This window comes from Penicillium waksmanii (genome assembly GCF_028829765.1).
Source record: "Penicillium waksmanii strain IBT 27052 chromosome Unknown utg000009l:1.0-4314994.0:1.0-4318279.0, whole genome shotgun sequence".
NCBI lineage: Eukaryota > Fungi > Ascomycota > Eurotiomycetes > Eurotiales > Aspergillaceae > Penicillium > Penicillium waksmanii.
In genome coordinates this window covers 1715779-1739448 of record NW_026643255.1, presented here as the reverse complement: position 1 = coordinate 1739448, position 23670 = coordinate 1715779, and the positions used below count along the sequence as shown (strand labels likewise).

Sequence of the window (23670 nt, the reverse complement as noted above, 5' to 3'; positions counted from 1 at the left end):
CCTCGAGCAATGGAAAAGAGAGAATGAGTTGCAACTTGATCTAGTCTGAGGCCTCTGGCCTCGGGCACAATACCGAGTCAGCCCACTTTTATGTTTTTTATACTTTGTCTACCAGTCGAGTAGCTTCGTTTATTCTTTGCTTTTGCCATGAAAAACATCCTTACTAGTATCTCTCATTTGTCCGATATGCTCTATCCACCAACTTTTTCATCCTTCTCCGCCATTGCTTTACCCGGGCCTACGCCACTAATTTGAAAGAACAAATTGGATCTCAGCCTATTCTACAATTAGTAGACACAAGTCTCGCCGAGGCATTGCCATAGTAGATGAATTTACGCCTAAACATAGGATCTAGATTACAAACTTTCCAGTTTCTTCATAAACAGGCCTTTCCTTCCTTTGTCGAGACCCTTTGCCTGGAACAGTTCTTGTTCCGCTGGTGTCAGTCCACGAACAGGCATTGGATAGATATACCCAGGTTTGCCTCTGAATAAGTTTTCAAGAAGCGAGCGCTTGGAGTCGGACACACTGTAGCTCATCAGGGAACTTCTCAAATCCTGGTTGCTTAGCTATTCGGTTAATTTCATGCCTTCTGCGAGGAAATGGCCTTCCAAAGGTTGACGATAGTGTACTTGAGGAGGACAAGTGATAGACCAATAGTTGGGAAGAAAGAGTATGGCGCTCCATAAGCGCAGGGTGGTCAGTAGTTGTATATAGGCGTATTTCACCTGGCTGTCTTGAAGACCGTCCGTAACTTCAGAGCTAAAAATTACATAGTGTTCCCTTTATAAATTTGGACAAAAGTACAACGGTACTGTAAAAATTTCAAACCCCTAATTGTCTAGTATCATTGGCCCTCTTCTAATAGCAGACTAGTACCTACCAAATATGGAGTAGATTAGCTACCCCGAAATTTATTTGATATGATTTGATAAGAAAATTGTATTCCTGTTAATCTATGAAAAGAGATTGCATTAATTCAATACGGCTACCCTAGAGTGAGCATTGTTATAGTTGGTTGATGGGTATCTCAAGCCAACCTTGGAACCCAACCAGGATTAGCCCATCATTGGTAGATGAGTAATCGAGGTACTATCAGAAGCAAAGAAAAAGCAAGATCAAACTACATACTACGAACTACTGCCAAGCCGAGGTTGGAATACCAAGAGATAAAATGGATGATGGATGATCGCCAATGAAAAGCGGGGCCCATCCCTAGTGGTTCCTGAGACCCTTAGAATCTTCCACCACCTCAAAAGATTCGGGCCCATCTTCATCTCCGTGCGGGGAAGAAGAAGCCGTGAATTGGAAATGGTTGCATCCACACCCGTGCATGAAGAGCAGCTAAACCTGGTTGGGCACGCGGAATGTGAAATGTGTACCAAAGCTGCAACTCCTCCGACGATCCCAGCCCTGCAAGTTCGCTGCTCATCACATCACGCGCATCCACCTGTGCCATCGCTTATGCATTTTATCTCTCCGACCCTGATGGTTTGTTCCAAGCTGGGGTAATGATCATCTGTGAGACCCGCCCTCCGAAGCTTTAGAGCAAGCCTTCAGCTGTGCCATCCTCTAGGGTTGGGATTTAAGTACTCGCGTGCCTCCGCTTTGCGCGCCTTGATGTCATCATTCGTCCTTCTTCCTTGCTTTATATACCGCCATCACTTTTACTATGGCTAATCTGCGACTGGGGACGGCCTTTTCCGGGCTCGTGTTGACCCTCCTCGTGTTTATGCAGTTGCTGGCAGTGGCTCGATATAATGATCGAGTCCCCGTCGGCACTTTCGATCGCAACTTCAACCAGTGGAGGAGCAGAGCCAATGCAGCTGCAGACGACGGTTTATTCTTGATGGGCGCGGGCAAAGCTGATGTGACTGGGTATGACCTAAAGCTTGTTTTATTCTATCGACTACTCCGTCGTCTGCCACTAACACTTTGTTTGTTTGTTAGCCCCGTCGTCGAGGTGGATTTCAACGGTTATGCCAGCTTGGATCAATTGGGCACTGGTCTGCGACAGAGAATTTATTCTCGTGCATTCATTTTTGCCGATCCCAATAAACCCGAGGACACCTTTGTCTACCTGGTCCTCGATACCCTTGCGGGTGACACCGCTGTACGACATGGAGTTCTGCAGGGGCTCGCAGCCTTAGGTGGTGACTACGAGCGCTACGGCCAACACAATGTCGCACTTACTGGGACACACTCCCATTCCGGTCCTGGGGCTTGGATGAATTATCTTCTCCCTCAGATCCCCACCAAAGGCTTCGACAAACAGAGTTACCAGGCCATTGTAGATGGCACGGTTTTGTCTATCAAACGGGCCCACGAAAAACTAACCCCCGGACGTCTTTCTTTCGGCTCTATTGACCTCGAGGATACCAATATAAACCGCAGTCCATATTCGTACGACCACAACCCTGAAGAGGAAAAGGCACGATACTCGGCGAAAGTTGACAAGACACTGACCCTCCTTCGCTTTGACCGGGAATCGGACAACAAAACTGCCGCAGTCTTGACCTGGTTCCCTGTTCACGGGACTTCCATGTACAACAATAACACTATCGTGACAGGTGATAACAAAGGCGTCGCCGCGTACCTGTTTGAGCGGAGTGTTGACGGAGATTCCCGATTCGCGGATGATGTTGTCATTGGGTTTTCCCAGGCAAATGTTGGCGATACTAGTCCAAATATCCTTGGTGCTTGGTGTGAAGATGGCTCTAACCAGGAATGCTCATATGCGGACAGCACTTGTGGTGGCACTAATGAGGATTGCCATGGTCGGGGCCCTTACTTCCGCGAAAAGGATAATGGTGCAAAGAGCTGCTTCGAGATCGGAAAGCGCCAGTATTCGGCAGCAAAGAAGCTCTACGGGCAATTGGACTCGAATCCAACCACTGTCACGGGCAGCTCAGATGTCAGGTCTTTCCACGTTTTCCATGATATGAATGGGTATACATTCGAGTCTCCGTTCAACGGCAGCACTCTGAAGACATGTCCCGCGGCACTTGGTTACTCTTTCGCTGCGGGGACAACAGATGGACCAGGTATGTTCCTAAGATATGTTACGTCCTGAATTATTGCAGCCACTGACGTTTTAAAGGTGCATTTGATTTCACCCAAAATGCAACCGGACCAGCCACGCAAAATCCGCTGTGGATGGTAGCTCGCGCAGCTATCCACCAGCCATCACAGGAACAGAGGGAGTGTCAGGGCGCCAAGGATATCCTGCTAGACGTCGGAACACTTACAGTGCCCTATGCTTGGGCGGCAGATATCGTTGACATCCAGGTTCTTCGTGTCGGGCAACTGTTCATCATAATCTCAACCAGCGAGGCCACTACAATGTCAGGAAGACGATGGAAAGAGGCCATCGCCAAGGGAGCAAAAGACGCACTTTCTGTGAATAACCCCCTTGTCGTACTTGGCGCTCCATCAAATAGCTACGCGCACTACGTCACGACAGAGGAAGAATACAACGTACAGCGATACGAGGGGGCATCCACTCTTTACGGGCCCAACGAGCTGGCGGCATACATCAACTTGACTCTCACATACCTGCCCTACCTGGGCAGTGCAGCAAGCAGTTCCAGCCTCCCCGATATTCCCACAGGCCCCAGCCCTCCCATCAACACGAACAACTCGCTAAGTTTCATTACTGGAGTCGTCTATGACGAACATCCGATAGGAAAGTCTTTCGGAGAAGTTACCTCAAACCCGGACAACAAAACCTACAGCCCAGGCGACACGGTCAGCACAACCTTTATCGGTGCTAACCCTCGCAACAACCTTCGTCAGGAATCTACCTATGCGGCAGTGGAGCGCAAAGATCCAAGCTCAGGTGACTGGAAAGTGGTGCGCAATGATCGTGACTGGAACTTGGTTTTCTCCTGGGAACGAACCAATCTAGTGCTGGGGTATAGCGACGTTACTATTTCATGGCAGATCGAGGACGACTACTACAGCGTCGACGATCCAAATCCAGTGCAGAGTGGCACTTATCGTATGCATTACTACGGTGAATCGAAGAGTGCTCTTGGGAGAATATCGTCATTTGAAGGTATTGGAGGCACCTTTACGGTGTCGACATGAGCGTGTCGCTTGTGGTCTCCGTTTAACGAACCGGCAAGGATTAGCCAGTATATGAATTTAATGAACACATGGAACGGATGGAGACCACTATCATCTTGATATGATTATGATGCTTTTCTAACAATAAATGGAGAGAAAGATGGCCAACACCTGGGCATATACAATTTGCAAAATGCTATTTGAGATTGCTGTTGTTGGCCATCTCTGGTAATGTTGCAAACGAAAAGATAATGAAGCCCAGCTTTTTTGGGATACGGGTATATAGTATTACTCCATTAATCCAGGACCTAATTGTACTGAATATCGTTCTCGTTGTACAAATGGGAGTTCAGTGAAACAGTGTCCACTGTCCAGGTCTTGCCTTCGTCAGCAGTGCGCAGACCTGAGGTCTTCTGCCACTTCATATATAAACCCTTCAACCAGGAAAAGTCCGCTTCATTAAGAACAATAGTGGTATCGACATATTCTAGATTCCAATTAACTTTCTCCCCGACAGAGTTGATACAAGGTCACATGACAGACCCACCGCCGAGCCCGACGCCTCAAGAAAGTCAATCCGATCGCGATCAAAGATTCCACCCCCAATCACCCTCAAAATGTCTCTCATTAGCGAAGCACACGACTCCCTGCCATGTAAGATCCTGCATCCCAGGCCACAGCCCAACAGAAACTAACACATCCCAGACGTCGACACCCCGCCGACCGAGGTCGCGCGCCAAAAAGCCCAGCAACTCATCAACGCCGAGCTCTCCCCAGACCACAGCACAACCCTGCACCCCTCAATTCCAGCAGAGCCAGAATCGCACATCAGCACATTCTTCCAACAAGAAATCGACCGCAAAGCGACTGGTGCCCCGCTGTCAGGCGGCATCGACCTATCCCGCTACGAAGCGCCCGAAGCCCCAACCAGGGCCTCAGATACCGATGCACCAGACCTAGATGAATGGCGACAGACACTACAGAAGGCATATGTCTCCAGCTCGCACCTCACCAAGCGCCATGAGAATTTGACCCTGCTGGAAGAGGGCGGCAAGAATGCTTGGTTGATTGGAAACTCACAGCTGGAAGATATTCTTCGCGGACTGGAGAAGGTGCTTGCGGACACGAAAGAGGCTGCGGAGGAGGTCAACCGCCAGCGTAAGATTGCGCAGGAATCTAGCCAGGGCGAGCTGGCGGGTCTGCAGGATACATGGAGGCGCGGGGTTGGTGCTGTTCTGGATGCCGAGTTGGCGTCTGAGGGACTCAGGATGCAGATTCTGGAGCACAGGCGCATGGCGGCCCAGCAGCAGCAACGCTAAGAATGGGACTATTTGAATTTGATGTAGTCTCTTTATCGGGGCTTCACACTTCTCTATATTTTCGTCCCACCTGCGTTGCTGAGAAATCACGCTTCATCCAAAGTACTGCTGGGTTGTGGCTGAGATTCACTTGTCAGATGCAACACACATTTCGGCTAGAAGAATTGACATGGGCCTGCGGCTGACGATCCTGCATCCAGTCCCGATCACTTTTTGGGAGTGCCCAAATATCGCCGGATCGATATCTGGACATCCCATTCCTCAAACATTATCTAAGCCTTGAGCTGTCAGCCTGGGAATAGATATTTTTTCAGCAACGTGCGTGGTTCGATCACTGTATTTTGGCTACCCTTGCAGCCTGATTGTACTTCTATTTCAGTTTAAACCCCCGGGGTCTCTTAACCCAACTATGATACCAAGAATAATATGAATGTTGAAACACTTCCAATTTGACCATATTTGACTCCGGATATGCTATTAAATGCTAACTATTACAGTAAATTGCACCGTGCATCAAATCTCCGATTTAGATTGAAAATTCCAGGCCCTCCATTCAGATTTTCACCTCGGGCGAAACAAGATTAACATCAACTCCATTCTCCGTAACAGCCACAGGGCCGATTTTCTCAACGGTCTTTACTTTACCGGCCTTAGAATTCCAATCCACAAGTTCCTTGCACATTCCCTCCAAGGTAGTTAAGGGCGGATTGTAGCCCAGTCCACCCAACTCAGGCGCCTGTTTCGCCCGGGTATCATCCGCAACGCAGAAGACGTCGGAGATGGAGAACAGCGATGGTTGTATTTGGTTCAAGTCACCTTGAATTTTTGGCAAGAGCCAAGGTAAATACTTGAACTGAATGACAGTGTACAACTCGATCAGGTACGCGAGTAGGAAGAGCGGCATGGGAGGAATCGTCGGGAACGAGACGGGAGTCTTCGACAGAGTCTCCAGTAGCGTATAGATATCGCTGAAGGAAATGGCTGGGTTTGGATCTGTCACGACGAAGGACTGTCCGCCCGTATTCGGGAGCATAGAGCCAGGCTGACTTTGCTCGAGAAGTCGTTGTTCATAGAGGAGGTGGGCAATGGAGACGTTCTCTGCATTGACGAAGCTTTGGATGACGGGGCGGACCCAGCTGCATTTTTGTCAGTGACTATTCTATGTTCTTGGGCACAATTCTTTCTTCTTATTCCGGTGTTGTGTCTACTCACGTTGGACTTCCCTGTTTGCGCAGGTATACGCCGGTGATGGTCATACTTGCATCGCTTCCGATTCCATATATCCCATTTGCAGGCCGGATACATCCAGTACGGAAATTCGACGAAGGATCATTGGCTGCACGAACCATTCGCTCCGCTTCCACCTTGGTCACGGCGTAATTTCCAAAGAACTCATCATGACGCTCCGGTAACTTCGCCTCATCGCTGAGAACCTGGAATGCGCGCTTGGGCAGTTTCGTCCATGGGGTTACCCAGAATCCCAATTTGTGAAGAGTGACGGAGCCGGAGGATGTTGAGACGAAGCATGACGCTTTGGCTTGTCTCGCAGCATTGAGAACGTTGCGAGTACCATCGATGTTTACCTTGCCACATAGTGGCAGGAACATCTCCAGCCGCTCTTGCGGTCGAATCGTGGCTGCTGTGTGATAGACCGTCAGGGGGAGCTGGGCCACGCCCTCTGCCCATGGCTGCTGAAAAGCAGTGGTGACGTTTAGCTCATCCGTGATATTGGTCTTGACAAACTCGACACCTTTGTCGAGGATATCCTGCGTGGGTGACAAGAGATCTAGCACACGGACCGCAGAGGGGTCTTCACCCCGCGCGAGAAGGTGTGAGACAATCCAGCCACCGACAAGACCTGCATGAGATGATATGTCAGAATGGCTCGTCCTTCGGAAGTTTCAATATGTTTGCTTCGTTTCGTGTTTTTTGCTCGATGTGTTGCATGCATGCAGAACGTACCTGATCCACCCACAACCACATATCGTCGGGCCTGTTTCGGCGGAAGGCTCTTGTTGACATCGATGGGAGTTTTAAGGGCCTTTTCATAGCCGGCTTTGACTTCGTCCACGGTCCAACGATGCGGAGATGCTGCTTCTGCCTCTGGTGGGACTGCCTTCATGACAGAATTGACATGGCGTAGGTAGAGGCCGAGCCCCAGCAGCGCGATGAGGATCGGGATGATCATACTGAAAGAAGTTCGTTGAAGTAAAAGGTTTGGGGCTTCAGCAACCTTTGCCTGGTTATACCCAGACCCCCGTGGGAAGGAAAGGAATAGGAAGCTCAGTGATCGGTGCTCGTGAGGATTCGTAGGGATGTGTTTAGGAGATGTCCCGATGTGCAGCTACAGCTCGTGTCTAAGAGGAAAAGATGTGAATCATGAAACTGGATCCAATGCTTTTAATAAATTTAATTAATATCGATAATCATAAGAATAATAAGAGACTTTTCTTTTTCACCATTTTTTCTCGATCTCCAATTTTCGAGGCGCAAGATTTGTAGGGTCGCTTAGAGAGCGAACGGCTCGGTTAGCTTTAAACGAGATGAGGCGTCGTTTGTGGTTGGTTGGTGCCGCCAGATCGGACGAATTTCCCCGAGGTTTGATCGATCAGGCATGGGATAGCGAGGCCGACTCCAACAGGGCCGCAAGTAGTACGCAGTCGGTGGGGTGGGTTCGTGTTCATCTTGATGTTCAACAACCACTGCTCTACCATCTCCATCTCACTCCTCAGCCTCCAACACTAGAGTGCTTACTTTAATCAAGGATGGTGAGATGGCGAATGGAAAGCCAGGACATGGTCCTCTTAAAAGACCCACATACCCCCTTTCCGCGGAACTAGAACAAAATTCAAACATTCTTCTTTGATCTCACCAAATTGACCAATCCCCTCAAACTGTATATACTCCCAGCAATAATAGTACATACCACCCTGCATATTTCCAATCGAGAATACTGGCGACATTGTTATTTCACCCACCATTATAGTGCATGCAATATCTCAGGCTGCATGAGGGTGCACTGAGAACATCAAGTTTGATTGAGGCAACCTTGGAACACAGTATCCAACCGTTACTTTTCATCACCAAGGACTACGAGTAGAACTCACAGGTAAATATGCTGCCTATAGATTATTGTGCGCAGCCCGTCAGCGAACAAGGGTAGCCAAGCAGGTCCCGGAGAATTGACGTTCAAGTACAAGTTTGATCATCTCCCGGCCGTCTTGGAGATTCAGTGGATTCGTAGCCGGTGCACATTGTATCATTGAATAGCATAAGTGCTGCGATCATTGATATCAGGGTGTACCCTGTGGGGATCTCTTAGTTCATGAAGAAGTTCAGCGGGGATTTGTCTACAGTCATGCATATTTTGTGGCGGGGAAAATCCCGACAAAGTTCTGATTTGCCCAAGCGGGTTCGGCTCGTCGTCGCGGAAGCATTCCGTACAGGATGAATATTAGAATGGGCTTGCCATGCCATCGGCATTGCGCCCATCGGCTTTCCGTGTTATTGTTTTACGGGATGTTCAATTTGCCGACATTTTGGCCCGATCATGGCCGTCTACAGAGTACCATTGGAGCCGAGGGGTCGTCTACAAAGCCCTAACATAAATCACGAGCAGAGAAAACTAGAACAGATCGCAAAGAACACCGAACCCCGCAGAAGCAGAAGTTTAGCCAAATCGCCCAGACTTGCCAGCAAGCAGCAGCCAACCTATGGGTTCTTTGTTAAAACATGACAACAGCAGGGGGTTGCGCACCTGGGGCGTACGAGTATTCGGCAAACCGGCACGCTATACCCACCCGAGGTCTGTACCCACTAGCACCAGCTTCTCTAAAGTCCAGACCAAATAGGGGATCCCACGCGAGTCCAAAGACAGAGAGACAGCCAGAACCAGAACCGCTTATGGGGCCACTTCAAGATGGAGTTCCCATGGGGAATGTCTCCAGACGGAACGGGTACAAAGCTTGGAGAGAGGGAGCCAGGAACGAGACTGGGTAGCCTGCTCTTGATACAATACCTTGGCGACGAAGAAGGTCGCGTATTGAATGTCTTTGAGCACGCACTCTGCACATCCAGTATTGACCTTGGTAACTAAGGCTCGCACTGGCCTCGGCCTGCTTTCCGAATCAAATCACATCACTCGGCATTAGGGAGATTTTTTTGGCTCTCGTCGTCGCAGAATTAGGCTTATCACTGCCCGAGCCCCACCTCTTCAGGGCCGAAAATTTTCTGATCCAGAAGCTGGTGCAAAAGTGCTACGATTTCCACTTTGCTGGCCCTTTTCTTAGGTCTCTCTTATATTCGGTCCTGGCTGTGATTGGGCCTAGTCAGGATAACCTCGGCGGCAGGGCTACCCTATTGATAACCTAGGTTTTACTTGCTTCTCCTCTATTTCCCGTCCCGCTAGCCATCAATTCGCGCATTTCTTCACCTCGAAAGGAGTGCAACGGCCCCTGATATCTTCATCAAGAATTAAAAACGGGCCGCTATTGGCGTCGTTCCCCATCGAGGATAACAGATACATGCCTGTTGTACAAGATTTATAATCTTCAACCTTGAACACTATAGCCGGATCTATAAACTCAAAATAACCCCGCTCGAACTTTCTATAGTTCTGCCGCCATCGCTCGTCTCAAAATGCCCGGCATGGCTTCAGACGACTCACGTACGTCCGAGGAGTATACGCAGGAGAAATGGCCTCGCAACATCGAACAGTCTCACGACTCAGACTCAATCGGCGAGTCCATCTCCTCGGTCAATACCCAAAATGATCACGATGCGCTGGGCAAGACCCTCACCGTTCGACCATCTCGAGCATCAGACCATATGTCTCTCTCGCAGCGTGTCACAACTATACCAACAAATATGACCGCCGACCCAAACTATGAGGTCGACTGGGATGGCGAAGATGACTTTGAAAACCCGAAGAACTGGACCCTACGATACAAGGCCATGGGATTGCTCTTTCTATCTTGGAACACTCTCATCGTGTAAGTTCCGCCGTGAGACAATAAGGGGGAAAAATCAATGTGGAACGAGACCAAGCTAACAAAGGACAGTGTGCTATATTCCACTTCATATACATCTGGCGTTTCTCAAATCGGCGAGGAGTTCAACGAAAACTCCACAGTCGTCACTCTCGGCTTGACATTCTACCTGATCGGGCTCGCAATGGGCTCAATGTTCATGGCCCCGCTGAGCGAGGTCTACGGCCGAAAGCCTATCTGCGTCATCTGTCTATTCCTCTTTACAATCTTAATTATTCCCTGCGCGCTCGCCAAATCTGTCACGGCTTTGATTGTCATCCGCTTCCTTGGTGCTTTCTTTGGCAGTGTGATGATTTCCACCGCTCCTGGAATGGTGGCGGATTTGGTCGACGATGAGCACCGAGCTCTGGCCATTTCAATCTGGAGTATAGGACCACTTAACGGTCCCGTTCTGGGGCCCGTTATTGGTGGATTTGTCACACAATACCTAGGTTGGCGATGGATGTGTTGGATTGCGCTCATTCTGTCTGCCGTGGCACTCGTTCTGGCAATTATTCTGAAGGAGACCTATGCGCCTACCTTGTTGCAAAGAAAGGCTGCCCGTCTGCGCAAAGAGACTGGTGATGAGCGCTGGTGGTCGCGATATGACCGGAAGGAGAGTCTATATGAGATCTTGAAATTGAATCTCAGTCGCCCCTTTGTTATGGCCGTCACTGAGCCAATCTGGTAAGTTTCATTCCAAGAATTTAGGTGTGGAGTCCAATGAATGCGAGCTAACATGTTTTTTCTAGCATATTCTGGAATATCTACATCGCTATCGTTTACGGTATTCTCTATCTCTGCTTCACCGCTTATCCCATTGTCTTTGGAGATATTCGCGGCTGGAAACTTGGTCTATCAGGGCTGGCTTTCCTGGGTATCGGCATTGGCGTGCTGATTACCATCGCCTGTGAACCACTCGTTCGTCGACTCATCAACAGCCACGAAAAGGACCCGGAGACAGGAAAAGTCCACCCAGAAGCAATGGTCTCTTTCGTGTGCATCTGTTCGATCCTCATTCCTATCGGCGAGCTCTGGTTCGCGTGGACCTGTGCCCCAGCCTCGATTCACTGGGTTGTCCCACTGCTCGCGGGTATTCCCTTCGGCGCCGGCAATACGGGTGTTTTCATCTATGCGTCGAATTACCTCACCTACAGCTACGGAATGTATGCCGCCAGCGCCTTGGCAGGTAACTCTGTTATCCGCAGTGTACTTGGTGGTGTGCTTCCGCTGGTTGGATCGTATATGTATGACAGCTTAGGGCCGAATTGGTCGGGAACTTTGCTGGGTCTGTTGGAGGTTGCTATTGTTCCGATCCCCTTTGTTTTCTACAAGTACGGACACAAGATTCGCATGAAGAGTAATCTCATTATGCGCATGCAAGAGGATAAGAAGAAATTGGAGGGCAAGCGTGCGAGAAGAGTTTCAGCGCAAGGAACCGCACCTCCAAATGACGAGGAGAAGCAGAACGAGGCGATCTGAGCTGGATGCATTTTGAGCCTGTTATTTTATTTCTGTTTTCTTTGCCTGATACCTGATACCCCGTCTTCCTTGCATTGGAGGTGCTTGAAAAGTTGATGAATCGGTCTCTTGAGAAACTGCAAAAAGTGTTTCCTTGAGCGAAGTATTAATGATAATGGTAGTTAATGGGTTAATCCAACCAATGTTCGACCAGAATTTGTCTGTTCTAGCCCTGTAAAAAAATGACTGGTCCGAAGGACAAATTTTCCGGCTGTCGAGTAGCAGTCTTCAACCAACAAAATGCATACGGCGCTCCACGTCCAATAGATTGCGTAAGATGCGCTCGTACTCTCCTAGAGCAATGGCACCCGCTGGATAGACTAACACCGCGTCGATGTACACCGGTCGCGACAGGACAGTGCTTGATACCCTGGCGGACGAAGACTCATTTGAATGTTGTGACAGCGCATCAAGCTGGCTCGAGGAGAAAGAGACAGACGGCGAGTGACAATCTCGGACATATCCTATCACATTCAACCAGGTGCCCACACGCAACTCCTCCGAAGTGACATCTTCAAGAACAGCATTGATGTCGACCGAGACTGTGTTGGCTTCTTCATTGCCTCGTAGATAATCGTGTTCGAGGATAAGATGACCCTCGGTAACATTATATTGTCTCACACTGTAGTCAGTATTGAATTGATTAGTATATATCATTTTCGTGAACCCCGATTCGACGAATCCATCAGACGTACCAACCCAGAAATCGGACCTTCGTATCCGCCGGGAGACAGCGCAGTTCGCAAAGAAATGCGCGTTTAGAGGCACGCGGCCCATTCATCCTGAAAGCCCGCTGGGGGATGAGAGGAAAACAACAGCGCCTTGCCTCAGCGAAGACCGGCCAGATCGGGCGCACGTGACCCGATCGGCCTGCGATGTCATAGGCTCAGCGAGGGGAGTTTCCCCTCCATTTGACATTTTGACATTAGACATCGGGTGACTTGAAACTTGCACGCGATATCGATTGTCCTCTTCAAAGCCCTACCTCGACTCCTCAACTGGTACTCTTACCACAGTCACACCATTCTTGGTCTACTGCGCGCAGTTGGCGTTCTGCCTGGAGCCTATCTTACCCACCCACCTCCGTCTCACCTGCTGCACGCCGCTCGGCGCAATACATTCTGGTCTTTCATTACCGGTGCTGCCTGATCGTCACCAAAAAGGGCCAGCCCCCATATCCAACGACAGACCTTTGTCTTCTTCGCGAACTCCTTACACCACCCCCACCCGCCCTCAACGATGTGGTCCTGGTTCGGCGGAGCCGCCGCTCAGAAGCGGAAGGATGCACCCAAAGAAGCGATCCTCCTGCTGCGTAGGCAGTTAGACATGTTGCAAAAGCGGGAAAAGCATTTGGAAACGCAGATTGAGGAGCAGGATACCGTGGCGCGGAAGCATGTCAATACAAATAAGAACGGTACGGACTCTTTCCCTTATCCTCTTACCAGAGTGTAGGCAAATGGGCACATTGTCTTGTTGCCTCGAGGATATCTTTATCGCGGGGAAATTTTACAAAGTCTATGAAACTAACTCGTTACTTGCGCACCCTTTTTAGCTGCCAAAGCCGCACTCCGACGGAAGAAGGCCTACGAAAAGAATCTCGAGCAGACAACGGCCCAAATCGGCCAGCTGGAGCAGCAGGTGTACTCGATCGAAGCGGCCAACATCAACCACGAGACCTTGAAGGCGATGCAAGAGGCCGGTAAAGCGATGAACCAAATCCACGGCGGAATGAGCCTCGATCAGGTCGACGAGACAATGTATGTGATTGCAATAGTGATCGTCCTATCCTATGATTATATCGAAGGCATACCCCTTTATTACGGACCGGAACCACTGACTCGAAAACAGGGACAAACTCCGCGAACAACACCAACTCAGCGAGGAGATCGGACAGGCGATTACCAGCGTTCCGCTTGGCGAACAGCCCGACGAGGAGGATCTGGATGCCGAGTTGGAGGGACTGGAGCAGGAGGCCATGGACGAGCGTATGCTCAATACTGGCCCTACACCTGTCAGCACCCAGCTGGACCGGTTACCGGCTGCTGGAAATACAGAGCGTGAGTTGACTATGTTTTCCCTTCTCCCCCTTCCCTCTACTGAAGAAAGTTGAGCGCAATACTAACTATATCAGTGGGCAAGAACAAGGCACAGGCAGCCGAGGAAGACGACGAGGAGGCAGAGTTGGCGAAACTGCGCGCCGAAATGGCCATGTAGTCTCTTCCCCCACCTTTGCCATCCACACCTCTTCTTCTACCTAACAAGCCACCACTCAACTATTACCGCATTTGCAAATCCCCCCTATCTCGTCTCCTTGGCTGATTGATGTCTCTTACCACCTATGCATTGGATGCCTCTTTCGCAAGCAAGCCCTGTTTTTTATCTTTTTGTATCCTGGCGCTTTCTTTCTCTCGCTCTCTCTCTCTCTCTCTCTCTCTCTATACACTTCAATATGGTTCTCACCTACTTTTCCTACCTCTCAATCCGCTACCCTGCCTGTTCCTATGGACATGGACACGGACTTCCCTTCCCACCTTTTAAGCAGTAGACCTGCTAATCCTTCCAATCTAACCCCTCAAAGTTGATCCTGCGCGGCGTGATGTATCACGTTGCCTTCGCAGTTAGTCTGGGACTATTCCCCTTTTTCTTTCTTTCCTTATTTTGTTAGCCTCTGGATCGATTCTAGATGGATCTTCATTATAACCTTGGAACCTATGGTTGTGATCTAAATGGAGAATTCAGTTTACTTGAACTACAGCTAAACAATTCTCTTGATTAGACCTTTCATTTAGATTGTATCTTCTTTTCCATATTCATTTCCTTCCTGGCTTTTTAGGTATCCAGCTTGCGTAGCATAGCGTCAAGAACCCAAGACATCAAAGGGAATTGAAAAAAAGGCCAGAGGTAAAATGAGAGAGCGAGAGAAAAAAACAATGAACAAAACTCCCCATGGCATTTTCACCCGTCATGAAAAAAAAAAACCGATTCCCACCCATGCTAAACACCATCTCGCCATAAGAACAGAGAAGAAGATAGAGAGAAAAATTTGAAGAACGAGATTACCACGAGCAGATCACCGAAGCCAAAAAAATAACCATGGGTGCGTTGCAACAGAAAATAATATGATGTATCAATACTTCCACTTCTGCTTTCCCTCCTAGGGATACCATGCATAGCTCTTAGAAGGCACGGCGCGCTGGGTATCAGTTGTTTCAGTCGTCCACTTCATCTTCCACTCGACCTCGCGCGTGGCGGAATCGAGAAGAGCCTCCTTGCAATCGTCCGGGAGGAGGGCGATGATGTCCGGAGACATGAATTCCGGATGGGAGGGGTTCGCAATGCTGACCAGACCGTTTGGTTGGAGATTACGCAGATCTCCGTCTGGTCCGGGGACGCCCATGTTTGAGTATGGCGGGGATTCGAAAATGATGTCCTGCACGACGTAGCGGTTGGAGATGTGGGCAGGGACGGGAGGGAAGACGGGGGCTTGCTGTTGCTCGGCTTGAGGCTTCTCGTCTTGGGTGGTGGGTTCGTTGGTGGAATCTGTTGGCTCTTGGGGGGTTGGGGGGGTTGGTGTCGGGGTTTTGGTTTGCGATGCTGAGCGATGACATGTCGGTCATTAAGCTGCGGTTGTCTGGTGGTGGGACGCGCTCGACGCGGCAGTGTGTTGGCTGCATGACCTGGGGGTATTGCATGGAGTTGGTGTGGATGTCGTAGACGCCGCCCATGGTGGCTCGGCGGTGCTCAGATAATTTCGAATTGAAGGTGCTAAGGTGAAATGATTAGCCTTGGATGAGGTTTGTGGTTTTCTTGATTGAGAAACTTACCTGGCGGCGCGCGCGTGCTCAACCATCCAGTTATCGTCGGTGACTGGCACGCGTCGCTTCTTATGATCTACTGGCTTTCCACCTGCCATGGGTACTGATGGTGCTCCTGTGTGGTAGACGGCGCTTGCTCCGTGCCAGGCGACGTATTGGTTGCGGTTGTATGGCTCACCCGGACCTGGGAGCTTATCCTCAGGAACGGCCAGCTCATCTTCAACATCGCCCCGCTCCCGCGCAGCCTGCTCATTATAGTCGTCGGTAATCTTCTTGCCGCCCACGACGATCTTTGCGCCAAACTCACGGAAGACAGAGCGCGCAGTGACTACACCAATCGCTCGGCCTTTGTAAGAGTGCGGAATGATATCACGCTCGATTAGATCCCGCTTCGCATCGTCATCGATAATGATCTTGTAAAGCATCTTATGCTTCTGGAAGAACAGGTACGAATCACGGAATCCAATACATCGGGCAGGTTCGGTCGAAAGCATGTACAGTTTGTCGCCGCGGTTGAGAATCGTGAACGTACGCACACGGTATTCACGTCCTCCGAGCAGATGGCCATCTGGATTGACTTTGGCGTCACCGGTAGGGTTCGGAGGGAGGGACACTTCATCCCCGATGACATCCATCATGTTTCCTTCCTTGTCAATTGGGATTTGGGTCAGGTGGTTGGGTCCGCGGTTGCGCGCCCAGCGTCCGCCACTGGCAGCCGGGCGACCACGGCGTCGTTTGACGGGAGTTGTAACACGTAGTGCGGACTGAGCGCCGTCTCAGGTCGAGATCCTCAGGCCGGGGATTCTTGGGGGGGACGGCCGATACGTCGTTTGCGGGGGATTGCTGGGCGGCCTAGCGCGGGGCTGTCGCCCTCGAGAACCGTACTTTCATCTACAGCGGGTGTCACGGCGTTGGTTTCTTCCTCTTGTTTCGATTTGGCAGGGGTCTCGGCCTGCGCATCGGGATCCGCAGCGCTTTCTCCCTCAGCTTCAGCCTCGACATCGGCTTCGGGTTCGGCATCCAGATCTTCGTCGGGGGAATCTTGATCTTCTTCTACCGCGGGAGATGATGGGTCGGATGGTGGCAGATCGAGCATTTCATCGTCAGAGCCATCGGGAATTACTGGCACATTTTCTAGAAAGTATTAGTCGCGAAGCGCGTCCAAAGGGGTGCGGTTGCGACGAGCACAATTTCTCCAGTATTATGGGGTTAAGGGGTGAGATGGACTGACTCATTGATTTGGCTGCCGCCTGGGCGGCCGCTCTGACCTTGCGAGGCATAACGGCAATGAGACTAAAGTCGCAATGCTTCAATATAGTCGCAATGTTCGACGGTAGGCAAAACAGCTTGGCGGATGGACGATAATCCGATACGGTGGCACGTGATGTGGATGACCATTGGAGGTGTGTTGCCTGATCAGTAAGGCGTAGATATGCTGACTCATTATATTATATGACTAAGCTGACTAAGTTAACTAACTAACTAGTTAACTAGGTTGGCTTGATGACTAATTAGTGCCTGAGAATTTGGTCCCATATTTATGACGTCACAGCCCTGAGGAGGCGTGCGGATCACCTTCGAGTCTGTTGCGTTTGCCGGAAATGATCAGCAGACAACACACCCATTCGATTCTAGGCCTTTGATGGCCTTCACTGTGGCAAGTTCTCCGTTGGTCGCGTTCGATTCCCGTCGAGTACGTACATACATATGTACACATTCAGAATCTGTATATTCCATTGGCAAAGGCTACCGCGTTGTGCGGAGTTCAACGGCCGCACGATGAGCTCATTTTTGAAGAATCAGCCACACCAAAACGCTCACCGGTCGGCTAGCACGAACGAAATGCGCCGTTCTCTCCCGATTCCTTATCATTGGCGAGAGGCTCTGGTTCCCGGGGTTTGCTAGGTAAAGCTAACAGGGATCAGAGCCAGTTAAGGCCTCTGTGCACTCCGTTTCCCTTTCACCGATTTTTCGGCGGCCAGATAACGGTACCGAGAGGTTTCGTATAGTATACGGACTAGCTCCTGAACCTACACCGTTCTCCGCGATCATCTATGTGCATTGGAATGTACATGTAAGTATATAGTACTACTCTTACTTGCCGCTGCTGTACATAGGCAAGCCGCCAGTGCCTATCACATGCATGCAGTCTCCAAATTCCTTTTTTTTTTCTGGCGCTTAAAGCACAGACTATGAAAAAAGAAACCAGCTTTTCAGTGCAGAAACTCATCGTCGCTTAGACCCTCCGATGGAAGGTTGTGCTAGTACCCCGAGTCCCGTAGATAGACCGGCACGACCCTCTCAACGCTTCCTGCCCGTGTCAACCCCGTCATCCCGCAGAGCAGATCCAATCTCGGCACTGACACAATGAATTGGGGTTAACCCTCAGGCTCCCCACATCTCCAGATATGTTCAATGTCTCCGGGCGACTGTGCTCCATCGCGGTGCATGAGAGATGCGGTGGCCTCGGGAGCAAGAGTCGGCTGCATGGTTGCAGATCGTGGCACAACTTCACCGCAGCTCACGCAGATGACCTACGAATTGAGTCTCGGGTGCCCTTTGCGGCCCCGTGGCCCTACGAATAAACTAACATGCATGCAGATTTATGCGACTAGGGATGATGCAGAGGCTTTTTCAAGTTCTTTTGCGTCTTTCTTCTAGAGTCCAAGTTGCTATGTAGGGAAGCGCTGCATGTGCATCTTCTTGTGAATCCTTGGGCTGAACCGAACTATTGCTCTATTACCCCCCCGCCGATATTCAAGTTTAACCCCGATACATAGTTCCAGGCGCGAACGGAGGATGGGGATTCCTTCTCCAATGGCATTGTGATTTGTGCATCATAAATACCCATGGTGAGGGGGATCTTGCAGATCCCCTCCCCTCCCCGCCTCGGGGTTCGGATTGGAGAAGGCGGAGGGAGAGGGAGAAGGGAGAGGAGGGGGAGACCCGGGAGGGGTTGTTGTTTCCGTACTGGACAAGCAAGCTCAAACAGTCATGAGCTATGTAACTGTTGTTGTTGTTGCTCTACTGCTCTGCCCTAATTCATTGGATTTTCTTCAGAGTTGCAAGCTCACATTTGTGGCACGTAGGTTTCCCGCGAGGAGCGCGCCCGGCTCACATCCATCAAACCAAAGAGGGCGGATGATAAGCTCAGGGCCCCCCATAGCGGGCGCCCTATGACGCAGACGGTGGGGATTTGCTCAGCATACCGCAAGATGGCGAGTCAAAAGGCACCACGAGAAGGGAGTGAACACAGACACAGAGCTTCACTGGTATGCAGCTGCAAGGGGAGGCAAAGCTGGGCCGGGCCATATTGCAAGCTGCACGATCACACAACGGAATTGCCGATCGGACTCGATCTATGTTGCACAGGTTGAGAGGGAAGCATTGTACCATATAGGGTAATAGTCATCATCAATGGGGGAGCAGAGGGGGGCGCAGAGGGCGGAGGGGTGAGGGGGCTCGGATCAACGACAACCACATGGCATATAGTTCATGGCCGATGTAGAATGGAGATCCTGTAACGTCGGAGGTCTAGCGCGATGGACCAAAGGATGTACCCCGCCAACTTGAACGGAGACAGCGGAGATGGCGGCGATTGTTGGTGCGGCTGGGCAGATGCGGTCAAGGGTGACTGGGAGAGGGGAAAAATGAAAGTGAAAGTCAAAGAAAAGGGAAAGGGAAAGAAAAGGGAAAGGGAAAGAAAAGGGAAAAAGCAAAAGCAAAAAATGCGATATGGACAGGAGGCGAATAAATTATTGCGGAAGAATGGGGAGGACCATGTGGGCGATCGATCGAGTGGAATTTGAAGGTGTCGGGTTCGCCGAGGTAGAAGTATGTGATATGAGCAGTAGAGCAGAGTACAGAGTAGAGTACAGAGTACTGGATGGAGTACTCTAGAATACTCTGTACTCTGGATAGATTGATGCCATCGACTCCACTTAATATCCTGATCTAAATGATGGAGAGTATGTACCAGTATAGAGTATACAGGTAGACACTGGCAGTATAAGTATTATATTACGAGAATGACCAGAAGAAGAAGCACTAGAGTCAGTCATTCAAACCAGTCCTTTCTGTAATCTCACATGCTCAGCTGATGGAACCAAGTCAGCCTCTCAGCTGTTCAGTATCTATTAGTAGTACTAATACTACTGTGCTGGTATCTCTGGTTCTACTTGGCTTCAACTTATTTGCCTCACACAGCCCCAGTCCCAGTCTACTGCCGATACCATGACCATGACCATGACCTGACCATAACTATTAAACCATAACATAACTGTTAAATTCATTCTTCATATCTACTCTCACTCTCACTTCCTCCAATTTACTCCTCCCCCACCCCCCAACTGTCTCACTCACTATCACCCACCGGGTTCAACATCCCGCAATCTCCCCTTAGCTCATCATCGGGCGGCGTCACAAAGTTTCTTTTTTTTTTCTCTCCTGCCTCTCCCGTTCATCTCTCCATTCACTCCATCCCCCGCCTCTTTTCTTCCCCCACCTCGTTCGATCTTCTTCATAAACTTCGTTTCCTAGCGGAGGTCATTTCTCTGCGTTAAATGGAAGCGCAATGGCTGCTGCGCAGAGTGGAACCGAGTTGCATGGCGATGCCAACATGAAGCCAGCGTGAGTCTCACTCATCTCTTGTCTATATGTCTATGTCGATGTCGAGACTGGTCCTCGAACATTGGACTCGAATCTACCACCTTAGAGAGTACTCCCTCTCTCCCCCCCCCCTTACACTGCATTGCATCCCCCTCCCCTTTCCCCCCGAGGCGACCCTGCAGTCTGCAGATACTTTCATCATTTTCCCCCTCCCTCTCTTCCCCCCCCACGTTGGGTTCACACCGGACTTTTCCCGCTAATTTCTCGGCCACCGGGGAATCTGCCGGTCGCGATCGATGTCTTACTTCTTTATTGCATTTTCCACATCTTCAACCATATATTTGTGATTTTTCCCCTCACAGGCAACATGGCTAACCTGACCGGGTTTGATCTGATAGCTCCAGACCAGAAGACGACAACCAGGACCAAATCGGGTCGAACGGGTCAACTCCTACGGGGATCGCAACTCCTCAACCGGACCCTGCAGACAAGCGTCTGCCATCAATCATGCACAACTATTTCCAGGTTGGTTCCTTTTCCGGTGATCATCATAAAGAAGCGAGTCTGCCGCGGCTGTGGTCCTGTCTTTCGAAGCCCTTCTCTGCGGATCCCCACTCAGACACCCACCAACCCCACCATCAAACCCAACATTCCGATGCTTCCTCTGACTCTTTCGTCATGATGGAACGAGAGGAGGCATCGGATCAAATGGATGATTTGTCGCATCATCATCATAATCACAATCACAATCCTCCCACTCCTCCCCATTCCCTCCTGCAGACGGATCCTGATGAGACGGGACTTGACTCGAGTCCAGACGGGGGGGTCTCCATCTACAACACCCTGAAAAATTATCTCGTTCCACCCACCCGCGCTGAGAGCCCCTCTCCTTCTCGTCGTCAGACTTCCCTACCAGTCTCTAGCGTCTCGGATGACCCCGTTCTTGCCACCCACTTCTTCAATCCTTCTCTCTCTCCTGCCTTCAACCCGTTATCTTCCCTAGCCGATCCACTGCCACTGCCTCTGCCGCCGCACGACGAGAAGTCGCTCGTCTCAATACCGTCCGAAGAACTTGTCAAGCTGACTCTCAACGCACCCGATGGGGCGTGTCTTAAGAATACCCCGCCGCTGACCCCCCGTGCTATGTCCAACGAAGACCAATCTGCGGATAAGCAATCCGCCACCTCGGCCCCCCGTGAAGCCGAAGAACCTCAACCCACACAACCCACCCAAATCACCCCTGACGAGCCTGAGGATATGGAATCCTCTACCGACGAAATCACCATGAAACTCGACGAAGCCTTCCCCCGCGAATCTTCGGCATCCCCGACCAATGGACCCCCGGTCGGTCCTCTCAAGGGTAAATTGCTCGTGAAGATTTCCGAGGCTCGAGGTTTGCGTCCTAGTTTCGACCCGTATGTTGTGTGTGTTTTCGAGTGGAACGAATACATTTCCAAGGGTGCTCGTGATGGGGAAGAGGAAAAGAAGCGACGTCAGATGGAATCTGATGCCGAGGCTGGCATGCCCATGGCCATTCCAATGCGAAGTCGCCAGAGCAGCCACAACACCGCCGTCGATGCTCAGAATCACAAGGGCAGATCCCCCCGTGACCGATCCTCACTGGGATCACCAGGCGACATTGTAAGTCTTACCCGCTGTTGCAGGTTTTTTTTTTTTTTTTTCGTTCTCATTACTTGTTTCATCTTACTTACTGTCTTTCTTTTTTCAAGTGATGTTCTGGGTGACCAGTCTGAAGTCGACGTCACCGTTTACGATCGCAGCGATTCGGAAGCCTTCTTGGGCCACGTCCGTCTGAGCATCAACCTGAGAGAGGACCACAGCCGGTTAGAAGGGTGGTTCCCCTTGGTCGCCCGCGGAGCTGGAGATAGCCAAGTGTCGGGTGAAATCCACCTTGAAATGCAATTCGAGATGACCGACCGAAAGAATGTGGGCCCTAACGATTTCTCAATTCTAAAGCTTATTGGCAAGGGAACTTTCGGCCAAGTCTACCAGGTCAAGAAGAAGGACACAGAACGCATTTACGCTATGAAGGTTCTGTCCAAGAAGGTCATCATCCAGAAGAAGGAAATTGTGCACACACTCGGAGAGCGGAATATCCTCGTGCGTACCGCGATGGCGGCTTCTCCGTTCATCGTCGGGCTTAAATTTTCTTTTCAGACACCGACAGATCTGTATCTAGTCACCGATTACATGTCTGGCGGTGAGTTGTTCTGGCATCTTCAGCGTGAGGGTCGCTTCCAGGAAGCCCGGGCAAAGTTCTACATTGCGGAGCTGATTCTGGCGCTGCAACACCTCCACGACCACGACATCGTCTATCGCGATTTGAAACCGGAGAACATCTTGCTTGACGCCAACGGTCACATTGCGCTTTGTGACTTTGGTCTTTCCAAGGCCAACCTTAGTCAAAATGACACTACCAACACCTTCTGTGGTACTACCGAGTATCTCGCTCCCGAAGTTCTGCTCGACGAGCAAGGTTACACCAAGATGGTTGACTTCTGGTCGCTGGGTGTTTTGGTCTTTGAGATGTGCTGTGGCTGGAGCCCGTTCTATGCCGAAGATACTCAGCAGATGTATAAGAACATTGCCTTTGGCAAGGTTCGGTTCCCCCGGGATGCTCTTAGCACTGAGGGTAGGAACTTCGTGAAGGGTCTGCTCAATCGCAACCCCAAGCACCGTCTGGGCGCCGAGGGTGATGCAAAGCAGCTTATGGAACATCCATTCTTCGACGACATTGATTGGGATGCGCTTTGCCGTAAGCAGGTCATCCCGCCGTTCAAGCCCAAGCTACAGTCCGACACCGACACCTCCAACTTTGACCCAGAGTTCACTAATGCTCTGGAGAACAACAACTCGCTGAATTTGCGCGCGGCCGCTTTGGCCAACGGGCTGATGCCAGGCTCCACGCCTCTCTCCCCCGGTATGCAAGCAAATTTCAAGGGCTTCACTTTCGTGAACGAGACCTCCATCGACCATCACCTCAAGAATGAGCCAGATGAGATGGAAGAAGACTCAGTGCACGACGGGGCATGGCAACCAACCCACCGCCCGACCAACTCGGCCGATCAGCGCATGAATGGCACTGAGTCCGGGATCTTTAACGTTGACGACAATTTTGACATGTGATTACGTTTTCCCTTTATTTCGTCTGTCTCTCTTTGCATGATCATGGAGTCTTGATCCGGCATCATTCAGCCTGTACATGCTTCGGATGCATCCTGGCCCCGCAGATATGGGTTTTGTTCTTGTCCCTTCCGTCCTCTTCCCCGGGTAGCGTTTTTCCTCTGGTTT

At 50.6% G+C, this 23670-nt stretch overlaps 8 protein-coding genes across 8 annotated transcripts; 5 read left to right on the top strand and 3 right to left on the bottom strand.

Annotated features, from left to right (window-relative positions):
* Window positions 1-1672: 1672 nt before the first annotated feature.
* On the top strand, window positions 1673-4089 carry N7481_011023 (neutral/alkaline ceramidase; the record flags this gene model as incomplete). The annotated part of the gene is made up of 3 exons (XM_057270242.1): window positions 1673-1878; window positions 1951-3044; window positions 3101-4089. 3 exons carry the CDS (start codon window positions 1673-1675, stop codon window positions 4087-4089), a joined length of 2289 nt encoding a protein of 762 aa, XP_057117416.1.
* Window positions 4090-4685: 596 nt separating this feature from the next.
* N7481_011022 (pre-mRNA-splicing factor SPF27 family protein) lies at window positions 4686-5387 on the top strand (the record flags this gene model as incomplete). Its single annotated transcript, XM_057270241.1, has 2 exons — window positions 4686-4722; window positions 4774-5387. 2 exons carry the CDS (start codon window positions 4686-4688, stop codon window positions 5385-5387), a joined length of 651 nt encoding a protein of 216 aa, XP_057117415.1.
* A 553-nt stretch (window positions 5388-5940) lies between these two features.
* Window positions 5941-7575, bottom strand: N7481_011021 (putative 3-beta hydroxysteroid dehydrogenase/isomerase family protein; the record flags this gene model as incomplete). Its single annotated transcript, XM_057270240.1, has 3 exons — window positions 5941-6523; window positions 6600-7245; window positions 7350-7575. The coding sequence occupies 3 exons, from the start codon at window positions 7573-7575 to the stop codon at window positions 5941-5943; spliced, it is 1455 nt and encodes a 484-aa protein (XP_057117414.1).
* Window positions 7576-10025: 2450 nt separating this feature from the next.
* On the top strand, window positions 10026-11896 carry N7481_011020 (MFS transporter; the record flags this gene model as incomplete). Its single annotated transcript, XM_057270239.1, has 3 exons — window positions 10026-10378; window positions 10448-11101; window positions 11167-11896. The coding sequence occupies 3 exons, from the start codon at window positions 10026-10028 to the stop codon at window positions 11894-11896; spliced, it is 1737 nt and encodes a 578-aa protein (XP_057117413.1).
* A 267-nt stretch (window positions 11897-12163) lies between these two features.
* N7481_011019 (nuclear telomere cap complex subunit Ten1) lies at window positions 12164-12716 on the bottom strand (the record flags this gene model as incomplete). Its single annotated transcript, XM_057270238.1, has 2 exons — window positions 12164-12557; window positions 12631-12716. The coding sequence occupies 2 exons, from the start codon at window positions 12714-12716 to the stop codon at window positions 12164-12166; spliced, it is 480 nt and encodes a 159-aa protein (XP_057117412.1).
* Window positions 12717-13174: 458 nt separating this feature from the next.
* N7481_011018 (ESCRT-III subunit protein SNF7) lies at window positions 13175-14149 on the top strand (the record flags this gene model as incomplete). The annotated part of the gene is made up of 4 exons (XM_057270237.1): window positions 13175-13349; window positions 13488-13692; window positions 13784-13992; window positions 14067-14149. 4 exons carry the CDS (start codon window positions 13175-13177, stop codon window positions 14147-14149), a joined length of 672 nt encoding a protein of 223 aa, XP_057117411.1.
* Window positions 14150-15089: 940 nt separating this feature from the next.
* On the bottom strand, window positions 15090-17030 carry N7481_011017 (chromatin structure-remodeling complex subunit RSC7; the record flags this gene model as incomplete). Its single annotated transcript, XM_057270236.1, has 5 exons — window positions 15090-15484; window positions 15531-15700; window positions 15760-16525; window positions 16576-16884; window positions 16982-17030. The coding sequence occupies 5 exons, from the start codon at window positions 17028-17030 to the stop codon at window positions 15090-15092; spliced, it is 1689 nt and encodes a 562-aa protein (XP_057117410.1).
* A 3293-nt stretch (window positions 17031-20323) lies between these two features.
* schA (serine/threonine protein kinase SCH9) lies at window positions 20324-23505 on the top strand (the record flags this gene model as incomplete). The annotated part of the gene is made up of 3 exons (XM_057270235.1): window positions 20324-20379; window positions 20763-21999; window positions 22108-23505. 3 exons carry the CDS (start codon window positions 20324-20326, stop codon window positions 23503-23505), a joined length of 2691 nt encoding a protein of 896 aa, XP_057117409.1.
* Between the last annotated feature and the right edge of the window lie 165 nt (window positions 23506-23670).